The sequence below is a fragment of the Eulemur rufifrons genome, chromosome 3 (assembly GCF_041146395.1).
Source record: "Eulemur rufifrons isolate Redbay chromosome 3, OSU_ERuf_1, whole genome shotgun sequence".
NCBI lineage: Eukaryota > Metazoa > Chordata > Mammalia > Primates > Lemuridae > Eulemur > Eulemur rufifrons.
Genome location: NC_090985.1, coordinates 59,837,721 through 59,858,351, shown reverse-complemented (window position 1 = coordinate 59,858,351; position 20,631 = coordinate 59,837,721). Strand labels below are relative to the sequence as shown.

Genomic DNA, 20,631 nt, shown 5'->3' with positions numbered 1-20,631 from the left:
TCATCCCACTCATTCCTCAAATCTATATTCTGTCTTTCCACCCCCATACCCCACACAACAATCCATCTAGTATATAACTCCTTCATAAAGCTGTAAGAAATTATAATGGTTTACAGATTTTTAAAAAAGTGTAGAGAATCAGTCCAAAAAAAGAAGTTATGGTAAAATTCCAACAGCACATAGCTAAGCATGGTCTGGCAAACATATGACATACCTATCCTTGCAAGGAGGGTATAGAACAGGCCACCCCTTCAGCTTCTGCAAACCATAAATGTCACAAACATTTGAAACCACCCACACAGGACCAACCTAAATCTATGTGGGCTCATCTACTCAATCCCACAACAGTCACTGAGCATAAAACACACAAAACAAAATCAAAAGGAAAAAAATGTTTTCACACTATAACACAGAAGAAAACTTAATAAGCAAACACTTGTCCATAAAGAGTTGACAGCAAAAAACCTCCCAGACACCAAATGAAAACAATATCTGAATGTGAACTTGGCACAAGAACAAACAGAATGAAGTTATGAAAGCTAAGATTTGGAAAGTGCCATAATCATTTATAATAGCGGCAACTGTCCTGGATTCCCCTCATCAAAAAATAACATGGGGGCAGGCTACCAGCCATCAATTTCTGGATCTTACAATGTGTCCCAAGGGTGCAATGGTGTAATGGAAAGAATCAGTGTAGAAGCCAGAAAGCCTGATTTCTAGGTCCATTTCTGTCACAATCCAGTTCTGGGACCTTGAGCATGTTGCTACAGATGTGGGAAAAGTCTCAGAAATCTAGATGACTTAAGGGCCGTATAATCTTTATCTACATTCTCAGGCTTAGAATATTGTTTTTGGTGGAGGGTTGGGTGGAGGGAAGCAGAAGAAAAGGTTAGAAGGTGTGTTTGTTTATTTCAAGGATCTTACAATGGAAGATGTGGAAATAAAAAACAGAATCATCCTTAGGAAGCTTTGGGAGGTACCGAATAGACCTATCTTTGCCCCTAGGACATTTACAATGTAGCTCCTAAGATAAAATAAACAGAGAAGAAGGAATTAATCAAAGTTTCTTTGGTTGGGAAAGTCAAGTCTCCCACCATATAGATATACACACATATGCACACAATATTCCCGTAAGATGGTTTCCTAACCTCTACCTGAATACTGCCAATCATACATCGTTTACTCCTTCACAAACTAGCTCATTTTGTTGTTAGGAAACAAACTTTAAGCTAGGCATGGTGGCTCACACCTGTAAGCCCTGCACTTTGGGAGGCCAAGTCAGGAGGATCACTTGAGGCCAGGAGTTCAAGACCAGCCTGGGGAGTCCTCATCTCGTCCAAAAAAATAAAGAAATTTTTAAAAATTAGCTGGACATGGTGGCACACACCAGTAGTGCCAGCTACTTAGGAGGCTGAGGCAGGTAGATAGCTTGAGGCCAGGAGTTTGAGGTTGCAGTGAGCTATGATTATGCCACTACACTCTAGCCTGGGCAAAAGAATGAGAAGAGACCCTGTCTCAAAAAAAAAAAAAAAAAGAAAAAAAGAAACTTTAAAGTTCTGTCTTGTGAGTGAAAATCAAAATCAATTTCCCTTATAAATGCTGGCCCTGGTTCTGCCCTCTAGTTTCACAGAATATGTTAACCCCTCTTCCTCAACTGATCCTCACATATTTGAAAAGGGCTGCTCCATTCCATGCCTACCACCCATTCCCAAGCCAGGTTAAACACCCACACTTCTTTCAACCCTTCCTCATCTGACGTGATTTCCAAAGTGTTCATTGGCTGAGTCTCCCTGAGTCTGGTTTGGCACAGCAACTCTTAACATATGGCACCAAAAATGGAACACAATATTCCAAATGTGGTCTGACAATTCAACCCTATTCAAAAAAACATTTATTGAGTGCTTTCTATGCTCCAGACTAATATTTTTCTTGATCTTGACTATACTTCTATTAATGTACCCTAAGAATACATTAGCCTTGTTTGTTTTAGTCCATTTCATATTATCAGGATAAAAATTAGAAAGATTTTGTTATGCAAATGATCAGTTTATTCCTCTGCTGCCAGTTCTGTAGACATCTTAGTGTACTGGGATAATCAAAAGTTTTTGAGCCATGTGGACCTGGGACAATCAAAATTTCTCAGCCTCCCTGTCACTTACTAGCTGAGTGACCTTAAACTGGAAAAACACTGGTTCTCTTGCAACTTTTCTTCCAAGTCTCTCTGATAAAAATGATTTTAAAAAGGCAAAGCCAATGACAGATTTGTGTGACACAGCAGATTACCCTCTTCTGTGATTGACAATGATCCACCAATCTAATTAAAGAGTGATTGCCCGTTATGTTTCAGGAATGAAAAGATGAGATGGTCTAGTTACTGAAGGAAACAGAAAGAGAAGCACTAACTCTGTGCCAGGCACTTACTATACATTACCTCATTTCGCAATAATCTTATAAGATAGTTGTGTTGTTTTCACAGAGAAAGAAATCTAGGAATTAAGTAAGTAATGTTTCTAAGATCACACTAGCAGTGAGTGGAAGAGCTGGAATCAAACACAGTTCTGTCTCCCTCGAAGAATAGGCGTGGTCAAGATGGGCTGGTGGGTTAGGGGAGGCAGAAGAGAGTGTGCAGGGTGGCACCAGTAGTGTGAAGCCTGAGATGAAGCTAGAAAGATTGAGGCCAAACTGCAAAGGGTCTTGAATTCCGTAGTAAAGAATTTGGAGTTCTGTAGATTATTAAAAATCAACCCCTACTGGTTATGGTTAGTGAACCAGTTCAAATATTTGAAAACTAATTTCACAGATAATGAAAAGGGTTTTGGAAATAAATAAAGCAATGTAAGTGGAGCATGAATTGGGGATATTATTTTAGATAGGGTTGGTAGGGAAAGCTTTCTGAACAGAGGTGACTGAAGTCAGGGAGAAAGTGATACAGATACTTCAGGGAAGAGCATTCCAGGTTGAAAGAGCCTCAGTATGCTTGGCATATTCCTGTTTGAGAAACATGAAGGTCAGTCAAACTGGAAAAGAATTTACAAGAGGAAAAGAGAAGGAAATAAAGATTGAGAGATAAAAAGGGCCAAATCATACAGGATTCTGGATTTTATTCTTCGTGTATGAGAAGCCACCAGACAGGGTTGTGAGCAGAGCAGGATGTAACATGATTCAACTTATTATTTTTTATAATACCTTATTGAAATCATAATACATTAAATTTATAGTTCCCTAAAATACCAGTCCATAACTATCCAAAAAGAGAGAGTTAGTTTGGCATACTTATTCTCAGTAAACCCATGCTGGTTTCTAATTCTTAGCTAGGTGCTCATAAACCAAACATTACTAATCTGCTCAAGAATTTTGCCAGGTACTTGGTTTAAGAATACATCATTCCTTCTCCTCCCTTCCCCCTAATTCTTTTGGAAACCTGTGACAATATTTTCCCTTCTCTTGCTTTTGGTGTACAGAATAGACAATAGGTAGACTGTGTGATCCTAAATGTAGATGCAAAAGGAACTAAAAAAAAAAAAAAAAAAGAGGGAGTAAAAACAGAAGGATTTGGAGAGAGGAAAAAAGGAAGAGGCAGGCCAGGTGGGTGCATGGGACATATGAAGGGTACCTGCTGGAGAGCGCTAAAAAAACATGACTACACAGAGCTCAACAGAAAGCACACTCTGTCAGTTCACCTGGAGTCTGAAAGAAAACCTACAAAAATGGCAATGTCTATTCTGACCAGATAGCAAGAAGATGGCTGAATTTTTCTCACATTTTTCTATACCATTGTCATATTATTTCTATACTTTAAAACAGATTTTCTGGAAAAGAAAGTTAGGCAGGGGAATTTATTTATTTTCCAGAACAAGTAAAAGTCAAGATAAGCACAAATCTTATTCTGAAATCTTATACTGAAATTTAAATGCTGAGAAACTGAAATTAGACCTATATAGAGATTTTTCTGTTTGAAATTTTACAAAAATGTACTCTTTTTTGGAGGAAGAATGGAGATTGCAGAGCCCAGGGGAAAGACTACATAATCTGGAAGAGTAAAATTGTGGCAATTTTGTAATGTTGTTGGGTTTTGTATCATGTACAACTGGTCAATGAAAGTTAAATGGTCAGACCAAACAAGAATCTCCTGAGTATCATAGTGTCACTCAGGCCTATTCCTAGAAAGGGAGAGGGTGGCGTGGTGTCTCAGTCTAACTCCCATAATGGATCCAGAGATCCAGCTCTGCCAAATGGAGGATAGAGTACAAAATTTTTCTAAGAAAAAAAAAAATCACAAAACAAACATGCATGCATGCATAGATACATACTTATATACAAAACTAATCTAGGCAAGAAAGTACCCTTCAAAACATATTGTCAGTGGTTAGATTTTAAGAGATTTCATATTTTATGGTCCATTCCCTTTAAAATTACTTGTGACTTTTTTTATATTTCAAATTTTCCCTGGTAAAAAATTTAATAAAAAATGTTTCCATGTTTTCATAATGCAATAATAAGGCCTTTTCTTATCTTTCTTTTAACTGCCATTCCTGATTAACTTTATTTCCATATAACAATATAAGTCTTTTCATGAACTCTCATTCTACTTTCTCCAAATTTCTTGCTATGGTTTTTGAATATGTCCCCCAAAATTCACGTGTTGTAAACTTAATCCCCAATGCAACCATGTTGGGGGGTGGGGCCTAATAAGAGGTGATTAGGGCATTAGGGCTCTGCCTTCACGAATGGATTAATGTCCATAAAGCAAGAGTGGGTTAGTTATCTCGAGAGTGGGCTTGTTATAAAAATGAGTTCAGGCCTCTCTGGCTCTCTTGTTCTCTTGCCCTCTCTCTTTACCCTTCTGCCATGGGATGATGCCGCAAGAAGGCCCTTCCCAGATTCAGCCGCTCCACCTTAGACTTCTCAACTTCCAGAACCATAAGCCAAATCAGTTTCTGTTTTTTATAAATTACCCAATCTCAGCTATTCTGTTATAGCAGCACAAAATGGACTAAGACACCCCTTAATAGTTACTCCATCAGTCACTACTAAGGCTGAAATGCTATTAATTGATATCCACTGATGTTACAAAAACAACCGTGTCCCAAGTCTTATTTACTATTGATATGAAACTCTAGTTGCCTTAAATATAAATTCCAATTTAATATCTATCCAAGAGGATAAGAATTGCTTAGAGGCATAAAATTTAGTTTCTTGATTTTTTTGATATTTTGTCCTTATCACCTCTGTTCAAAGCCTAACACGGTGCCAAATATTAGATATTTTCCAGAATGCTTTTTTTTTTTGAGACAGAGGGTCTAGCCCGGGTCTCGCTCTGTTGCCCGGGCTAGAGTGCCGTGGCATCAGCCTAGCTCACAGCAACCTCAAACTCCTGGGCTCAAGCAATCCTTCTCCCTCAGCCTCTCGAGTAGCTGGGACTACAGGCATGCGCCACCATGCCCGGCTAATTTTTTCTATATATTTTTAGTTGGCTAATTTCTTTCTATTTTTAGTAGAGATGGGGTCTCGCTCTTGCTCAGGCTGAAGAATGCTTTTTGATGGTTTTTGATTCCAGCTTTCTTCAATAAGGATAATTTCTAAATATGATTCAAATCCAAATGATTATATCTATAAAAAATATAAACTTTACCTAAATGCTTTAATATTTTAATAAAATATGCCTGATAAATTTGTCTCACAACATAATCCAGTGATATAAATATTTTTCTTTGATAATATATTCAACAGAACATAATAATACACTCACTGGAAGGCTTAGAAATTCATTAAAGTAGTCCACAAGGAAGTTATCTGTTGCCAAAGAATCTTCCTGCAAAAACATAAAAACACAATATTAAGATGTTTTAAAACCTGCCTGTGTTATTCCTTAATTCTGCTATCAATTCATTATAGTGTAGATCTTTAAGTCTTTTTTAGTCTGTCAACAGTGAACCCTCACTATAAACAGAACGATGCTACAATCTTTGCAAGGAAGAAATAATAAAACAGGATGGAGCATACTCTTAAAAGACCTTGCTACTGTATTTGGAAAACAGAACACATGAAAAATAAAGCAGAACACTTAAATGCAACATCAATGAATATAAAATCATATACCCACATGGTGAATTTCCCACAGATTTATTAAAACTATACATATTTCATAAAAATAAAGGCAGAGACAAAAAGGACAGAGCAGTGTCTGGGCTTAAAATGAAATTGAGAATGTAAATTTCTTAAATTACCCAACGAAGTGGTAAGTGAAGAAAATGTTCTACTGCCTTCCCCCTCAGAATGAGATATAGTTTTCTTAATCTGGATCCTGCTTCACTTGTGCATGAGTAAACTTTGACGATGCATGTGTTCTAAGCATAAAGATTGTATACATTTTTTCCATAACTATCTCATCCACCAACAGAGCCACTTTTCAAATTGGCAAAATTGAAAAGCCACTGCCAAGAACAAAATCTCTCTTCCAAATCATAAAACACCTTATTTTATTAGTAATTGTTTCCATTGTATCAAAAGCACATCATGGCACACTGTTGTATAGTACATGTGTTTATTTTGTTATGCATAATTATATTTCAATTTTGCAAATCTAACATGAAAGTTGACAATATGACACAATGCTATTATTTCCATATGGCTGATTACTTTCTTCTCATACTGGGCAATTTTAAAAACTTTATTGAAGTATAGTGCTATAAGGAAGACACTATACTATATTTACACCTACTTTGGAAAATAGATTTTCAGGGTAATTTAAGTAAGTGCAATGTCAGAAGAGAATTAATTATAAGCTATCACCTATAGAATTTATATCAAGGAACTTACTAAAAATCTCAACTGATTAAAACAACAAAAACAAGGATTTAATAAATGCACAACCTTAGTAGTGGTACCTTAATAATTATGCTCAAATAAATTTCTGACCGGCAAAGGTCTGACAAAGCAGAACAAGGCAGATATCATTTGGGGGGAAGCTATAAGGCTATTAACTTTTCAGACTTTACCTTTCAAAGTTACTTCAATTTTATGGACTGTATTTAGTGAACTACCTAGTTTTTGCTAACTCTTAAGAGAAAACATCTGATTCAACAAATATTTTTTAGTATCTACTAGGTAGAAGGTATTGTGCTGTAACAGGGTGGCCAAATTTTACAGTACTGGATCATATGAGCAAAAATCCATGGATGTGAACGTTATGTATTTTTAATTAATAAGAGTAATACAGGCCGGGCGCGGTGGCTCACGCCTGTAATCCTAGCACTCTGGGAGGCCGAGGCGGGTGGATCGCTCAAGGTCAGGAGTTCGAGACCAGCCTGAGCAAGAGTGAGACCCCGTCTCTACTAAAAATAGAAAGAAATTATACGGACAACTAAAAATATATATAGAAAAATTAGCCGGGCATAGTGGCGCATGCCTGTAGTCCCAGCTACTCGGGAGGCTGAGGCAGGAGGATCGCTTGAGCCCAGGAGTCTGAGGTTGCTGTGAGCTAGGCTGACGCCACGGCACTCACTCTAGCCTGGGCAACAAAGTGAGACTCTGTCTCAAAAAAAAAAAAAAAAAAAGAGTAATACAGTACAATCCCTTGACTTTTCTAAAATATACCTTTTATTTTTAATATTTAGCCATAATACAGAATATGTATTTCATAGAGCCAAGCAGACCTAAACACTATCTAGAATTTGACCAGCCATGTGGCCAGAAATTTCTATTAATAGATAATCTTCAGATCCATATATTCATTTCCAGATGCCTCACACTTCTAAGAGATTCTAACTTAATGAACTATGTGTGATGAGGTACCTGATTTGTTTTTGGTTTTTTCCTTAATCCACTTTAAACAGATAACTTTTGTAAAACAAATGCAGTAAGAATGAATTACTAGAAAATGAAACAAAAGACATACATTGTAATCCCAATATTTTTATTAAATTCAATAGATATAAACATACTCTTGAATTGCCAGAAAGTTTCTAAACATTTACTCTTAATTTCCAAGCTCATCTCACTATGGACTGATAAGCATTCTCAGATGGCACCAGTAGCACTGCCCTAAGCCCTTGGTGACTCACCATTCAGTCACATCCTCAGGTATGCACTTACAGACAACCATGGATACTTAAAGTGTTATTCAAATACATCAAAATCTGTATTTATTTTCTAAAATTGTATCTGAATTTCTATCAGTATTAAATATTAGCAATTCTGTTGATATGAGGCAGCTCCACAAAAGGAAACAAGGGCAGCCTCCAAGTGCCATCTGCTCAATCCTTGTGTGGCACTTGAGGGGGAAGGCCTGTACTTCTCTAAATAAATGAGCATATTTTACCACTGCAGTTTCTAGTTCAATGTGTTCAAATATCTTGTCACATCAGTAAACAGTCATGTAAATCAATGAGTACCTTATAAACCCTTTAGGCTCCAAACTCTTTAATTAAAAAAAAAATTTTTTTTTAAGGCCTTGAGCTGTTAGGAGTTCCATTACTCTCAATAAAATTCCACAGTCCAGTTACTTAGCCATATTAAAATGATCTAAGTCTTCATACTTGGCAAGGCTCAGTGGCTCATGCCTATAATCCCAGAACTTTGGGAGGCCAAGGTGGAAGGATCACTTCAAGCCAGGAGTTCAAGACCAGCCTGGGCAACATAGCAAGACAATGTCTCTACAAAAAATTTAAAAATTAGCCAGGCGTGGTGGTGTGTGCCTATAGTCCAAACTACTCAGGAGGCTGAGGTAGGAGGATAGCTTGAGGTCAGGAGTTCTAGGTTACAGTGAGCTATGATCATGCTACCACACTCTAGCCTGGGTGACAGAATGACACCCTGTCTCAAAAAAAAAAAAAAGTCTCCATTCTCAGCTTTACTATCTTCCAAGTAATCAATAAACTGGTGATGGTTAATGGTACAATCAGGAAGAAAACTGAGCTACAATCAATTCCTCCATTACATCATTCCATAAACCTGGCTGCAAAATTTGTAACACAGATTCTCTGTGAATGATGCAATGGAAAGTAGGAACACTCCTTAAAAATTGAATATACTCTTGAAACCTGTTTTTTCATGTATTACAGGTGTGCCATCTGTGAAAGTGAAGTCAGCTTTTCCATTTTTAGCCCAAACTTCTCCAATTTCTTACTGAAAGAGTGTTAAGTAAAATAGTTTATGTGTACTTGCTAATTATGGTAGGTAAAATTTTTTGCTTAAAATTATTTTGCTGTACCCTCAAATCAGAAGAACCACAATTTCTTCACGAGTCCAAAAGATACAAAATCCACAAAGAACTTATGAACAAGAAAGAGGAAATAAAATAAATACTGACAAAAACCATAATCCAAGAAAGAATATAACACACGCCATATGAGAATTACAATATAAATTGTTTCCTCCAAAGGAGAGAAAGATGTTATCTAGTAGGAAGAATCATAAGACTCAAATGGGAAAAGTGGCATTTGAAATGCATTTCAAATAACTTCAAATTCTATATTTAGAAGCATAAATATGAATGCAGAGAGAAATGCATGAGCAGAGAGATCAGAAAGCAAAACAGAGGACAGTAGCTGTCTCTGGGGAATGGAGGCAAGAATCAACTGGGAAGGAGCCTGAAAGAACTTCCCAGGATTAAGAAAATGTTCTATATATCAATTAGGGCTTGGATTACACAAGTGTATGCACTTGTCAAAATTTATCAAATTATCACTTTTTAAAAATTTGCATTTCACGTGTATAAATTTTACATCAACAAAAGAACCATAAACTAATATTAAACAATAGTTCATGATATTCATGCTGAAGTGTTTAAGGGTGAAGTTTATCGATGTCTGTAACTTACTTTGAAATGCACAAAAAGAGGGACTGATGGATGGTGGGCTAGACAGAAGGATAGAAATGAGAAAAAGCAAAAATAGGAAAATAATAACTGTGAAATATTAGTGGTGGGTATATCAGTGTTCACTATACAATTATTTTAATTCTTATATGTCTAAATTTTTTTGTAATAAAATGTTGGGAGAGGAGCCTCATGTACAAGGAAACAAGACCAAGTTTCTCTGCACCTATGCACAACCTTCTTAGCTTTCTGAGTACTAAATGATAGATCCCAAATCACCATCATTGTTGCTAGAATAAATTTCTGATCATCTTCTGACCACTACCCTGAAATCCTATGCACTAAGGGTCAAACCTCTGAGACCTCTGGTTCACCCTCCTATCCACAGTATGCCAAACCTCATCTTTCCTACCCTTTTTACCCATACCACCCTATGGGTCAGTCTCCCTAACCACAACTCATTTAATACAAGGGATCCATTCATCTTCCAATCTCCAATCCTTTTATATCATAAAAAGGGCTTATGATGAATGCAATTTGGCTCCTGCCCACCTTTCCAGCCCTGGTCTCATACTACCATGCTCTAGTTATGCCAATTTTTTTTTTTTAAGAGACAGGGTCTCACTCTGTCACCCACCTAGAGTGCAGTGGCATCATAATACCTCACTGCAACCTCAAACACCTGGGCTAAGGTGATTCTCCCACCTCAGCCTCCTAAGTAGCTGGGACTACAAGTGCGTGCCACCGTGCACCACTAATTTTTTTAACTTATTCTTTTGTAGAGACAGGGTCTCACTATGTTGTCCAAGCTGGTCTTGAACTCCTGGCCTCAAGCAATCCTTCTACCCCAGCCTCCCAAAGTTCTGGGATTACAGGGGTGAGCCACCGTGCCCGGCCTATAATTTTTTTATAGTTCTGCACCTTTGTGCATGCTGATTATTCTGCCTAGAAAATTTTTTCTCCCTTTATTCACCTACCTATCCTTATTCTTCTCCAAAAGTCTACAGTAGAAGTCATTTGTGTTTCCCCTATAAAAACCTTTTTCACTTCATACTATAATTGTTTACATGGCTCACCCACTGGTTGTGAACTTTTGGAGGAAAAGGACTATTTCTTATTCATTTTTTAAAATTCCCAATGCCTTTAGATAGTAGATGCTTACAACATTTTTGTTGAATGATGACACTGAGGACATGAAACCTGAAGAGAAAAGACTGATAAGCTAACAAAGACACTAATAAAATAGATGTTGGTCAAAAGAGGAAACAATCAGAAAAAGAGAATGCAAGGTGAAACAAGCTCCACAGAGTGGCTTGTTGAAAGGCATTTTTGAAGTTTAAGAACCAAAAGCCCATTTATCAGATACCCACTGGTTTGCAAAATTATATTTTCTTATAAATGAAGTCTATGAAAGAGGAAGAAAGTAAACGTGGCTCATGCAATGAAGTGCAAATGGACTCTCCTTTTATTCCCAAGGGTTATCATCACATATTACATCAGCATCTACCCAGAATTACTTTTCCATTGGGTTTCTGTTCCTCTCTCTATCCTGGAACAAACACCCCAATACCTAGAGAAGCTCTCCACTCTCTCCCTTTTATCCAATCATACTCTCCAATTATACCTACTAGGCTTCAGTCAATCCTTTAGTCCAAATACCCTAAGGCTTTCCCCTTTACAAAGGTCCTTACCTGTTTTCAACAGTTTAATATCTGACTTGTCCTTTATCTTATATTCTAATTTAAAAGAGAGGGTATCTCACACCTTTTATCACCTTTTTTCCCATTATACACCTTACCTGTGGGTAAAAAGAGGATGTGGCAAGCTTCTCTAAATCCTAATGCACTTGTGGTTCAAACCTCACACTTAACACTTAAATATAAACTTTTCATACTCTTATTCTTTTATATTAAATGTCATCTCTCCAATCAGAAGGTATGCTCTTTGAGACTAGTGACTGACAATGTTTGTCCTCAAAGTGTCTAATGCAGCCGTAAGTGCAAGTAGTCATTTAATGTTATACTTATTGACTAACTTATCGATGGAACCTATAACACAGTTTCTGCAGTTCCAAAAAAGCATCATAGAATTTGATTATCCAGAGTACATGACTCCATAGAGACAAAAGAATTCTCGATAGGCTAACACTTTCCAAAGGACCCTTGGGAGCCATCTTAGTTTCCAAAAGACTTGTTCACAACACTTCTGGCTCCTAGCTCCTCTTAAGGAAAGAAAGGGAATAGGGAGAGAGCAGAAGTGGTATCTACAGCTACCTACCCCTGCCTTCCACCACGTCCATAAAAAGCCACCTAGTGTGTCAGCCTGAGTAGGCTCTCACAGTTCATCCAACCCAATTTATGCATAATCTACCATGTTTAATTTGAAAAAATAAACACCAAGTGGTCATTAATTGTCACTTAATAATATTCTCATTCATGAAGACTGGAATGATGGGCCTTTTTTGTATATAGTTGTCCCTTGTATCCATGGGGGATTGGTTCCAGGACCCATCCAGGGATACTAAAATTTGCAGATGGTCAAGTCTCTACTACAAATGATGAAATATTTGCATATAACCTACACACATCCTCCCATATACTTTAAATCATCTCTGAATTACTTTTAATACATAATACAATGTAAATGCTATGTAAGTAGTTGTTACACTATATTTTTTAAATTTGTATTGGTTTTTTTCCTGAATATTTTTGATCCAAGGTTGGTTAAATTCACAGATGCACAACTTGTGGATGCAGAGAGCTGACTATATTATTGTACGTTAAAATAATGATAATATCCAAATGTTTGGGAAATGCTCCGTGTTTATTATAATTTCATTCAACCTATAAAAATAATAGAATATGAATTTGAGCAGACAAAAGATTAGCTGAAAGGGAACAATATCATTTTTAACAAGTAAAATATAGTAAATACTGCTTGAAACTAAAGTCCCTCTTAATTTGATGGTAAGATTAAAAGGAATCATCTTTTTTTAACTTTTTCTTTTTAAAACAGCTTGAAATCTGCTTTTAAAGTTAATGAAACTGTGGGTTTTATATATTAGAAAGCCTTCAACAAAATAGATCATTACACAACAACATTTTTATTCCATAAAGACTTTTTTTTGAAGCATGACACATCTACTTGCATAGCTACAAACGAACTATTTTTAAGGCACAAGAAAGTGATATTATTTTGGAGTTATAAGTCATTAAACCTCAAATCTTTAATGTTAATGTAATGTTAAAAAAATTTTAGGAGTCACTCTTGCTTTAAACTTTTTTCAGTGTGTACTTTACACATAATCAAATCCCAATGTATCATAAAGCAATCTAAACTCTAGCCTTTTTGCTGTGGTAGATTTATATTTGTTTTTATGTAATATGAAAGCAATTAGAGAGGCTGAGACAGTGAGAATTAATGAAGCATTCACTTTATATTATTTGAATTATTTATAAGAATATATTCATATATTACTTTTGTAATTAAAAATACATCCCCCAAAGAAACTAATGAGAGAACTGAATATGTTAAATTTTTGTATATGGTTCCCCTAAGAAAATTATCAAAGACCAATCAAGCACAGTTAATAAAGATGCTAAAGTAGAAAAATACCAGGAGACAGGTGCTTAAGAAACGTGGAATACATATCAAATGAAACTTTGCAAAAAAAGAAAAAGTGAAACAACACTGATTATTATATATAAAAATATCCATCAACCAAAGTTTATTAATCATCAAATGGCATATTCTGGACATTGCTACACACTATGGGGAATATTAATGTGTGTTGAGACATAGTACCAACTCTATAGGAATTCACAATTTGATAGAGAAATTATAAAATTTGCATATTAAAAAGTTAAAATAAACACAAGGTAGTATGTCTCTGACAAACAAATCATTTATTCTAAATGAGTTTTCTATCCTTTAAGGATGAAGATTTCATGTTAAAGTTAAAATATTTTGCAGATACCCATAATAGCATTGCACCTTCAGAGCCACTGATTGAGCAAACATATCAAAAAAGTTAGTCAACGCCAAAACCAAAAAAACACTATTTAAATAAAATAGAAGTTTATTTCTCTCATGTAATGATAAGCAGCTCAAGGCTGGCATGGTGGCTTCCCAAATATCAGGAGCGCAGGCCCCTTTGATCTTGTGACTCTGCCATCCCCAAGATGCCATTTCCACCTCATGATCCAAGATGATCATATCCTCCTTACAGCCAGCAGAAAAAAAGAAAAGGAGCTTGTTCTCTCCCTCTACACTTATATGAACATTAGAGTCAAAATACCTTAACATGTAATTGTGGCTCAACTAGTTACTAGCTGTGTGACCTAGGAATCAGTTATTTTCATCTCTGTAAACATCAGCTTTCTAGAAGGAGGACAGAACGCTTCTGCTTACATCCTACTGGCCAGAATTTGGTTAAGTGACCACATCTGGCTGTAAGGGAGGCCAGAAAATAGAGTCTTTATTATGGATAGCAATGTATCTAGTATCTATTATGGAAAGGAGAGAATGGAGTTCTGGGTAACCTCAGGTCTCTAACAAACATTTTTTCTAAGAATATGTACTTTATTAGTGAGAAAAATACTTTCACACTTGAAAAACAGAGATAAATACATGTGCAATACATGTTAATTATTTAACACAGTAACTGCCATGTGAGTTGTATTTAACTCACGCTAGGTTTGAGCCCGGGGCCTCATGAAGCATATGTAACTCATACGTCTCTTCACTTTGGGAGCCGTAAGAACTATTTTTCAAGTTGCATATAGCTTATGAGAGAAAACAATAAAAAATAACATATTTTTCATTAAATTAGAAAGGGTCCTTTAGTTTTCAAAGTTTTTATTCCATTTTCATAATAAAACACTGTGGCCCCAAGGAAAAATTTTTTTCTAGTGGGGCAATACATTAATCTATAGTCAAATGCTTGGTTGAGCATATGAATTTGAGCATCTAGTCACAAACTGGTCTCAACTGAAAGCTGCCCAGAGCTCAATGGCAGTCTGGATGATGTTAGGTTGGAAAGGTTTCATGGAAGAGATTAGCTGGGCCTTGGAGAATGTGCAGGATTGTGAAATAGATGGGGAAGGGCAGCTGAGACAAAACTTGACAGCAAAGGCAAGTAGGGTATAGTTTGGCTGCAGCAGAGGGCATGTGGAAGTACTTTATAAACCAAAAACATTAAGAATGTTCTCTTTATCACAGAGAAAAGTATTGGGAGATAAGGCTAAAGAAGGCTGAAAAGTTACAGAAAAGGTTTTGAATGCTAAAGCAAAGTGTTTGACATTTTGGCTTTAACAGTTGCTACACACGTGGCCTCAGGTCCAGTTAGTTAACCTCTATTAACTTCAACTTCCCCACCTGTGAAATGTGTATAATAGTAACTACCTAATAGGGTTGTTTTGAGGTTAAATATAATACTAGCATGTAGCCAGCATTCAATAAATACTAGCTATTAATAAAAGCTCTGAGCAAGTGAGTAACATGGTAATGTTTTAAAGAGTTAACAGCAATCTTATAAGCCAGGGGGGAGAGTAATAGGAGAAATAAAAATCTAAAGGTAGACACAGAGAACAAAGCAACAGGAAGTAATCCAGTAGAGTTGATGCACAGGAATTTGCATTTTATGCTTTAGACAAAGAAAAACTGGAGTTGGCAGAGGGAGTATTTGAGGCAGTGATATCAGTTAGGATTACTGCCAAAGTCCAGGCCCAGGGATGAGGGCCTAAAATAAGAGAGTAGCTGTAAGGACGGAGAAAAGGAAATCTGGCTATTAAAGGAATTTGGTAAATGATTGCTGGCAGGGTATGTAGAAGAGGGAAGAAAGGCTCCAGTTTGAGTGACTGAATGGCCAGTGGCACCATTAACCAAAATAAGAAAAGGTGGAGGAAAAACAGAATGGGAAAAGGGAGGGGATAAGTTCAGTTTAGACTATTGAGGTGATGCAGGGACATCCAGATGAGGAAGATGCCCAATAAACTGGACATACAGAGCTGGCATCAAAAGTGGTATCTGGCTGGAGGTGTGCAGATTCCCAAGTCCCATGAAATAGTGGTGGCTGAAGCTACAGGAGAAAAGGAGCTCAGTCAGAGAAAGCCTGTAGAACAGAATTCTGAAGAAGGTCAATACTTTTATAAGAAAATAAAAAGAGGAGTCATTAAGGGGAAATAAGAATGAGACATGAGAAAACTGGGACATAGTAGTGTCAAAGAAACCAAGAGAAGGGAAGTGTCCAATAGAGTCTTCAGGCTATTATGAGTTCCCAGATGGGGCCAAGCACCTGAAATGGTTAGCAAACTGTTCACAGGTTAAGTGGTATGTTGCTCAGTGCTTTTCAGCACTACAGGAAAGGATTAGCTAGCTCCAGAAATGCTCACCTCCTGCTGGAATAAAGAACAGTTCAGCAAGGCCTGGAACAGCTTAAAGAAATCTCCCACTAAAAGCAGAGCTCTGCCAACATGGCCAGAAGATGGCAGGAATATCTGACATGCTCCGAGCCTCACTGTGTGTGTGTGTGTGTGTGTGTGTCTCTCTCTCTCTCTCTCTCTCTCTCTCAGCAGTGGACCAAAGGGTTGGAAAGCTGACCAGCCACCAGCCTTGGCCACCACACCAGCCTTGGCCTCTCTTATCTCTTAGCCCCTGCTGGACTGAACTTCTTGAGACTTACCGTCATCCTTTCAGACTGCACTATGAATATACAATCACTCATGCTTGTTGAATAAAAAGCCAAAAGCAAATAAGATAATTTAGCCAACAAGAGAAATAAGTGCCGGAGGATGTAAGTAAATAATAGAGAGATCTGGTTAGAGCTCTTGAAATCAGACTCAGATCTTAGTAAGAATTAGACTCTGCCACTTCCCATGTGTGTAAACTTGGGCAAGTTCCTTAAATACAGTATGCAATAGGAACTACAATAGAACCCACCCTAAATATTTAATATAGCACTCATCTAAATGACAACTATAGGATATATTTGGCAAAGTACTTATTATTACTCAATTTCTCCAGAAGTCTGAACTGAGAACAATATTTAGTACATTTTTAAAAGAATTATAAATATAAATTGACCACTCATTATCAATCAATGCCACCTACTTATGTTTACTGCAACCAGGAAGTGCACAGCCACAACACAATAAAGCCATGGAGACAAAACCTACCTCTCATGGAGTCATTTAGAGTTTAGAGGAATTAAATGAGGTCATTTATGTGAAAGAACTTTAACGATAAATAGCACGCAATGTATTTAATACAAATCAATTGTCTCCATCTTAAAAAGGTACCTGTTAGAGAATATAAAGAGGTCTTGAGCACAGTTATCACCACTGTTACTAAACCAAAGCTTCTACTGTACTAATAAGGCAAAAAGGAGGAAAGAAAAGAGAGTTCTCCATGATCTAGTATTTGCTATTAAAAAAAAAAAAAAAAGCCAAGGAAAAAAACAAGTAGCCCCTAAATCGTACTTACAAATTCTTCTTCTGTAAGAGCTGGTGGCTCTGAAACGATAAAATATTACATTATCTCACTCAAATCTGATTTCCTTTTAGAATAAAAAATAATTAGAGACAGCACCTAGCCCTACATTATACCTGGGAAAGCTCAGTAAATTTTTGGCCCTCTATTCACTCTCTGCACATGGATTGAATTTTAAGTTGGAATTCAAGGTGGAAGTGGGAAGGAAAGGCCTCTGGAATCCAGCGTGGTCACTAATTCACTGTGACCCTGGAGTTAACCTTAAGAGATGGAGGCCTCCATTATTCCAGCAACAAAATAATGGAGAATTAGGCAAGATAAAACAACACGGTGCCAATGTAAACGGAGACGACATGAAATTCGTAATAAAATGCAATGAGAGGGCAGTGAAGCCAGTTTTTCCAGTGTTTGGAAGAGGGGCAGCCACGGGCACTGTCCTTGCTTGGACCCTGTCGGCAAGCGCGACTGCCCCGCGCAGCCCGGGCCCGCCCCACCTACCGGCGGTGAGCCGCTTCACGGGCATGCCGTCGCCGTTGCCCGCGCCCGGCGACCGCGCGGGCCGTCAAGGCCCCGTCCGCGCGGGCCCAGCGCCGGACAGAGCCCGTCTCTCCCGGGAGCCGACGCGGTGGCGGCGCGCGGGGCCCCCGCCTCGCCCGAGTTGCTATGGAGTTTAGACAATGCGGCCGCCAGAGGCCGGAGGCCAGGCCGTCACATGCCTTTCGGGGCTCCGGGACACGCCAGCCCGCGCCAGCCCTGCGTTCCTCTTTCCCCGGGGCAGGGACTCGCGCCCGCACCCCTGCGCAGCCACCCCGGGAGGGGCACCCTGGAGACGCCTGTGGCCCTGAAAGACCGAACTAGCCCGGGACTCGTTACTGTGGTGACCGCGGCTCAGGCGTGTTCCAGCTCCGCAAGATCCCGCCCGCACTGTCCGGGGGCATCTGGTGTTCCAGTCAGAAGGGCCCGGCCGGCACGTGGGCGCGGGCGAGGAGGCCTGGCGGGCTGACCCAGAGAAGAGGAGGAAGAAAGGGAAGCGCCCCGGGAGTTTTCTTGTTACAGAAGAGGAGCTCAACACACTTGAGCTTTTGATTCCTTCACAGTTGTATGAAAAGTTAAATATTCGTGGCCTTTGGGAACCAGATCTTTGCTCACACGTTTGCTCCAATCTGTTAGGACTGCTGCATTTGAAGGACTGCTAAGCTTTAAAAATTACCCAAGGAGGCTGTTGGAGAAGTGATAAAAAAAATTGAGGTTGCCTATAGGGTGTGTTCAGGAAAAAGTTATGATGAGTTTAAGTACAAAAAGTGAAATTTGAAAACCACGATAATTCTAATTAGAAAAAAGTAACATATTTAGAATAGTGGTGGGTAACTCAAATTTCCAGCCCAGGCCTCTCCCCGAGCCTAAGAACCTCAAATCCAATTGCTTGCTGTATTCAGTGATGCCTCTTGCTTGGGTGCTTCCAACTCCAATGTCCAAAAGGAAACACACATCTTCCCCATCCCTTATGTTCAGACTTCATCTTCTAACATTACTGGTACCTTCATCTACTAAGTGACTCAAGCCAGACACCTAGGAGGTTTCCCTAAAACTTTTCCCCACACCCCATATTCAGTCAAGACTGGGTCCTGCCTATTCTACTTTAAAGTATATCTGAAATCAAATCTCCTCTCTGTTCCCACTAGCAGCCACAGCCTGAGTACAGGCTCCCATCTGCACTGTTGCAAAAACTTCCTAACTTGTCTCTTTCCCAGTTTTTGCTTCTAGTGGAATTCCCCTTAAATCCATTTTCCCTGCCGAAAGCAAAATCATCTATCTAAATAAAAATCTGGACTTCAGTGGCTCCACATTTGCCTCCTACATTGTGGGAGACACTCCAAGGCTGGCCAGGGCCCCACAGGTATGTGGATGCTTAAGCAAGCAAGGGGTAAGATAGTGGGTGCTTGTATTGTAAGGAAGCCTAACACCTGGCTAGTTGTATTTATTGCCCTTTCAGTATTACATAGAAGAAGACAAAAATAAAATAAACCACCACGTCAGCCAAACAAACTCAAAGGGCCAAATGAAGTCAAGGGAGAGTGGCAGAAGAGAACAGAGAGGTAAGGAGAGGCATGGGAGAACAAATCACAGAGGGCTTTGGTGGCCCTTGTAAGGACTCCAGCTTTGATTCTGATTGAAATGCGAACCACAGCAGAGTTTGAACTGAAAACATAGTGATTTCACTTTCATTTGAAAAGGATCACTCTGGGTGCTGTCTAAAGAACTTAGTTAGCACTAGGGGAAGCAGGCAAGAGCTGATGGTGGCTCAGACTGAGGAGTACAGGCTTGAGGGACTCAGATTCTGCACACATTTTAAAGGTAGAGCCAAGGGGATTTCCTGACAAGTTGAATGTGGGAATGAAACAAAATAGTTGAGAATGACTCAAGGATTTGGCCTGAACAGGCAGAGGGGTGGAGTTGCCATCAACAGAGATGGAGAAAGCTGAGTGGACCACATTGAGGAGGGAAGTTTAACACATTGACTGCCACACTAGAAAAAAATATTTTTCCTTGGGGCCATGGTGTTTTATTACAAAAATAGAATAAAAACTTCAAAAACAAAATGATCCATTTTAATTTAATGAGAAATTTGGTATTTTTTATTGTTTTCTGTGTGTGAATTATATGCAACTTGAAAAATAGTTCACGCAGCTCCCAAGGTAAAGAGACGTGTAAGTTACACACACACTTCATGAGGCCCTGGGCTCAAAACTAGTGTGAGTTAAATACAACTCACATGGCAGTCATTGTGTTAAGAAGTGTGTAAAGAAGTCTATTAGTCTATTAGCCATACAAATTAAGATTTTGAGCTTGTATTTGACATAGGAACCCAGAATTTGGGAAATAAATATTTGAAAGTCAGCACTTAAAGGGGTTTTTCAGACGTTTGCTTGTGCTGTCTCCACTGCCAGCAGGAGAAACCCTTCTGGCCTTTCTTTATCAGGCTAAATTTTCTCATTCTTCAAGACTCAGCATGGGTGTGATTGCCTACAGTATACCTTCCTATAATCACGGCCTCTCCTCTTGCCCTCGTATACTTGGTGCAAACTCTTATGTTTTCTTTTCTTTTTTTTTTTTTTTAAAGATGTGGTCTCGCTCTGTCACCCAGACTAAAGTGCAATGGCATGATCATAGCTCACTGCAGCCTTGAACTCCTGGGCTCAAGTGATCTTCCTGCCTCAGTTTCCCTAGTAGCTGGGACTACAGGTACATACCACCACACCCAGCTCATTTTTCTATTTTTGTAGAGATGGGTCTTGCTCTTGCCTGGGCTGGCCGTATTCATGTTA

The 20,631-nt window shown here is 38.5% G+C and overlaps 1 protein-coding gene across 1 annotated transcript in view; it reads right to left on the bottom strand.

The window, feature by feature from the left end:
* The window catches only part of RGS22 (regulator of G protein signaling 22), a 117,420-nt gene extending 100,915 nt beyond the window's left edge, over nt 1–16,505 (bottom strand). Inside the window, exons 1-2 of the mRNA XM_069465602.1 lie at nt 16,500–16,505; nt 5,750–5,812 (exon numbers count right to left, since the gene is read on the bottom strand). Coding sequence (XP_069321703.1) covers nt 5,750–5,812; nt 16,500–16,505 — 69 coding nt within the window. The remainder of the gene's footprint in view (nt 1–5,749; nt 5,813–16,499) is intronic.
* Between the last annotated feature and the right edge of the window lie 4,126 nt (nt 16,506–20,631).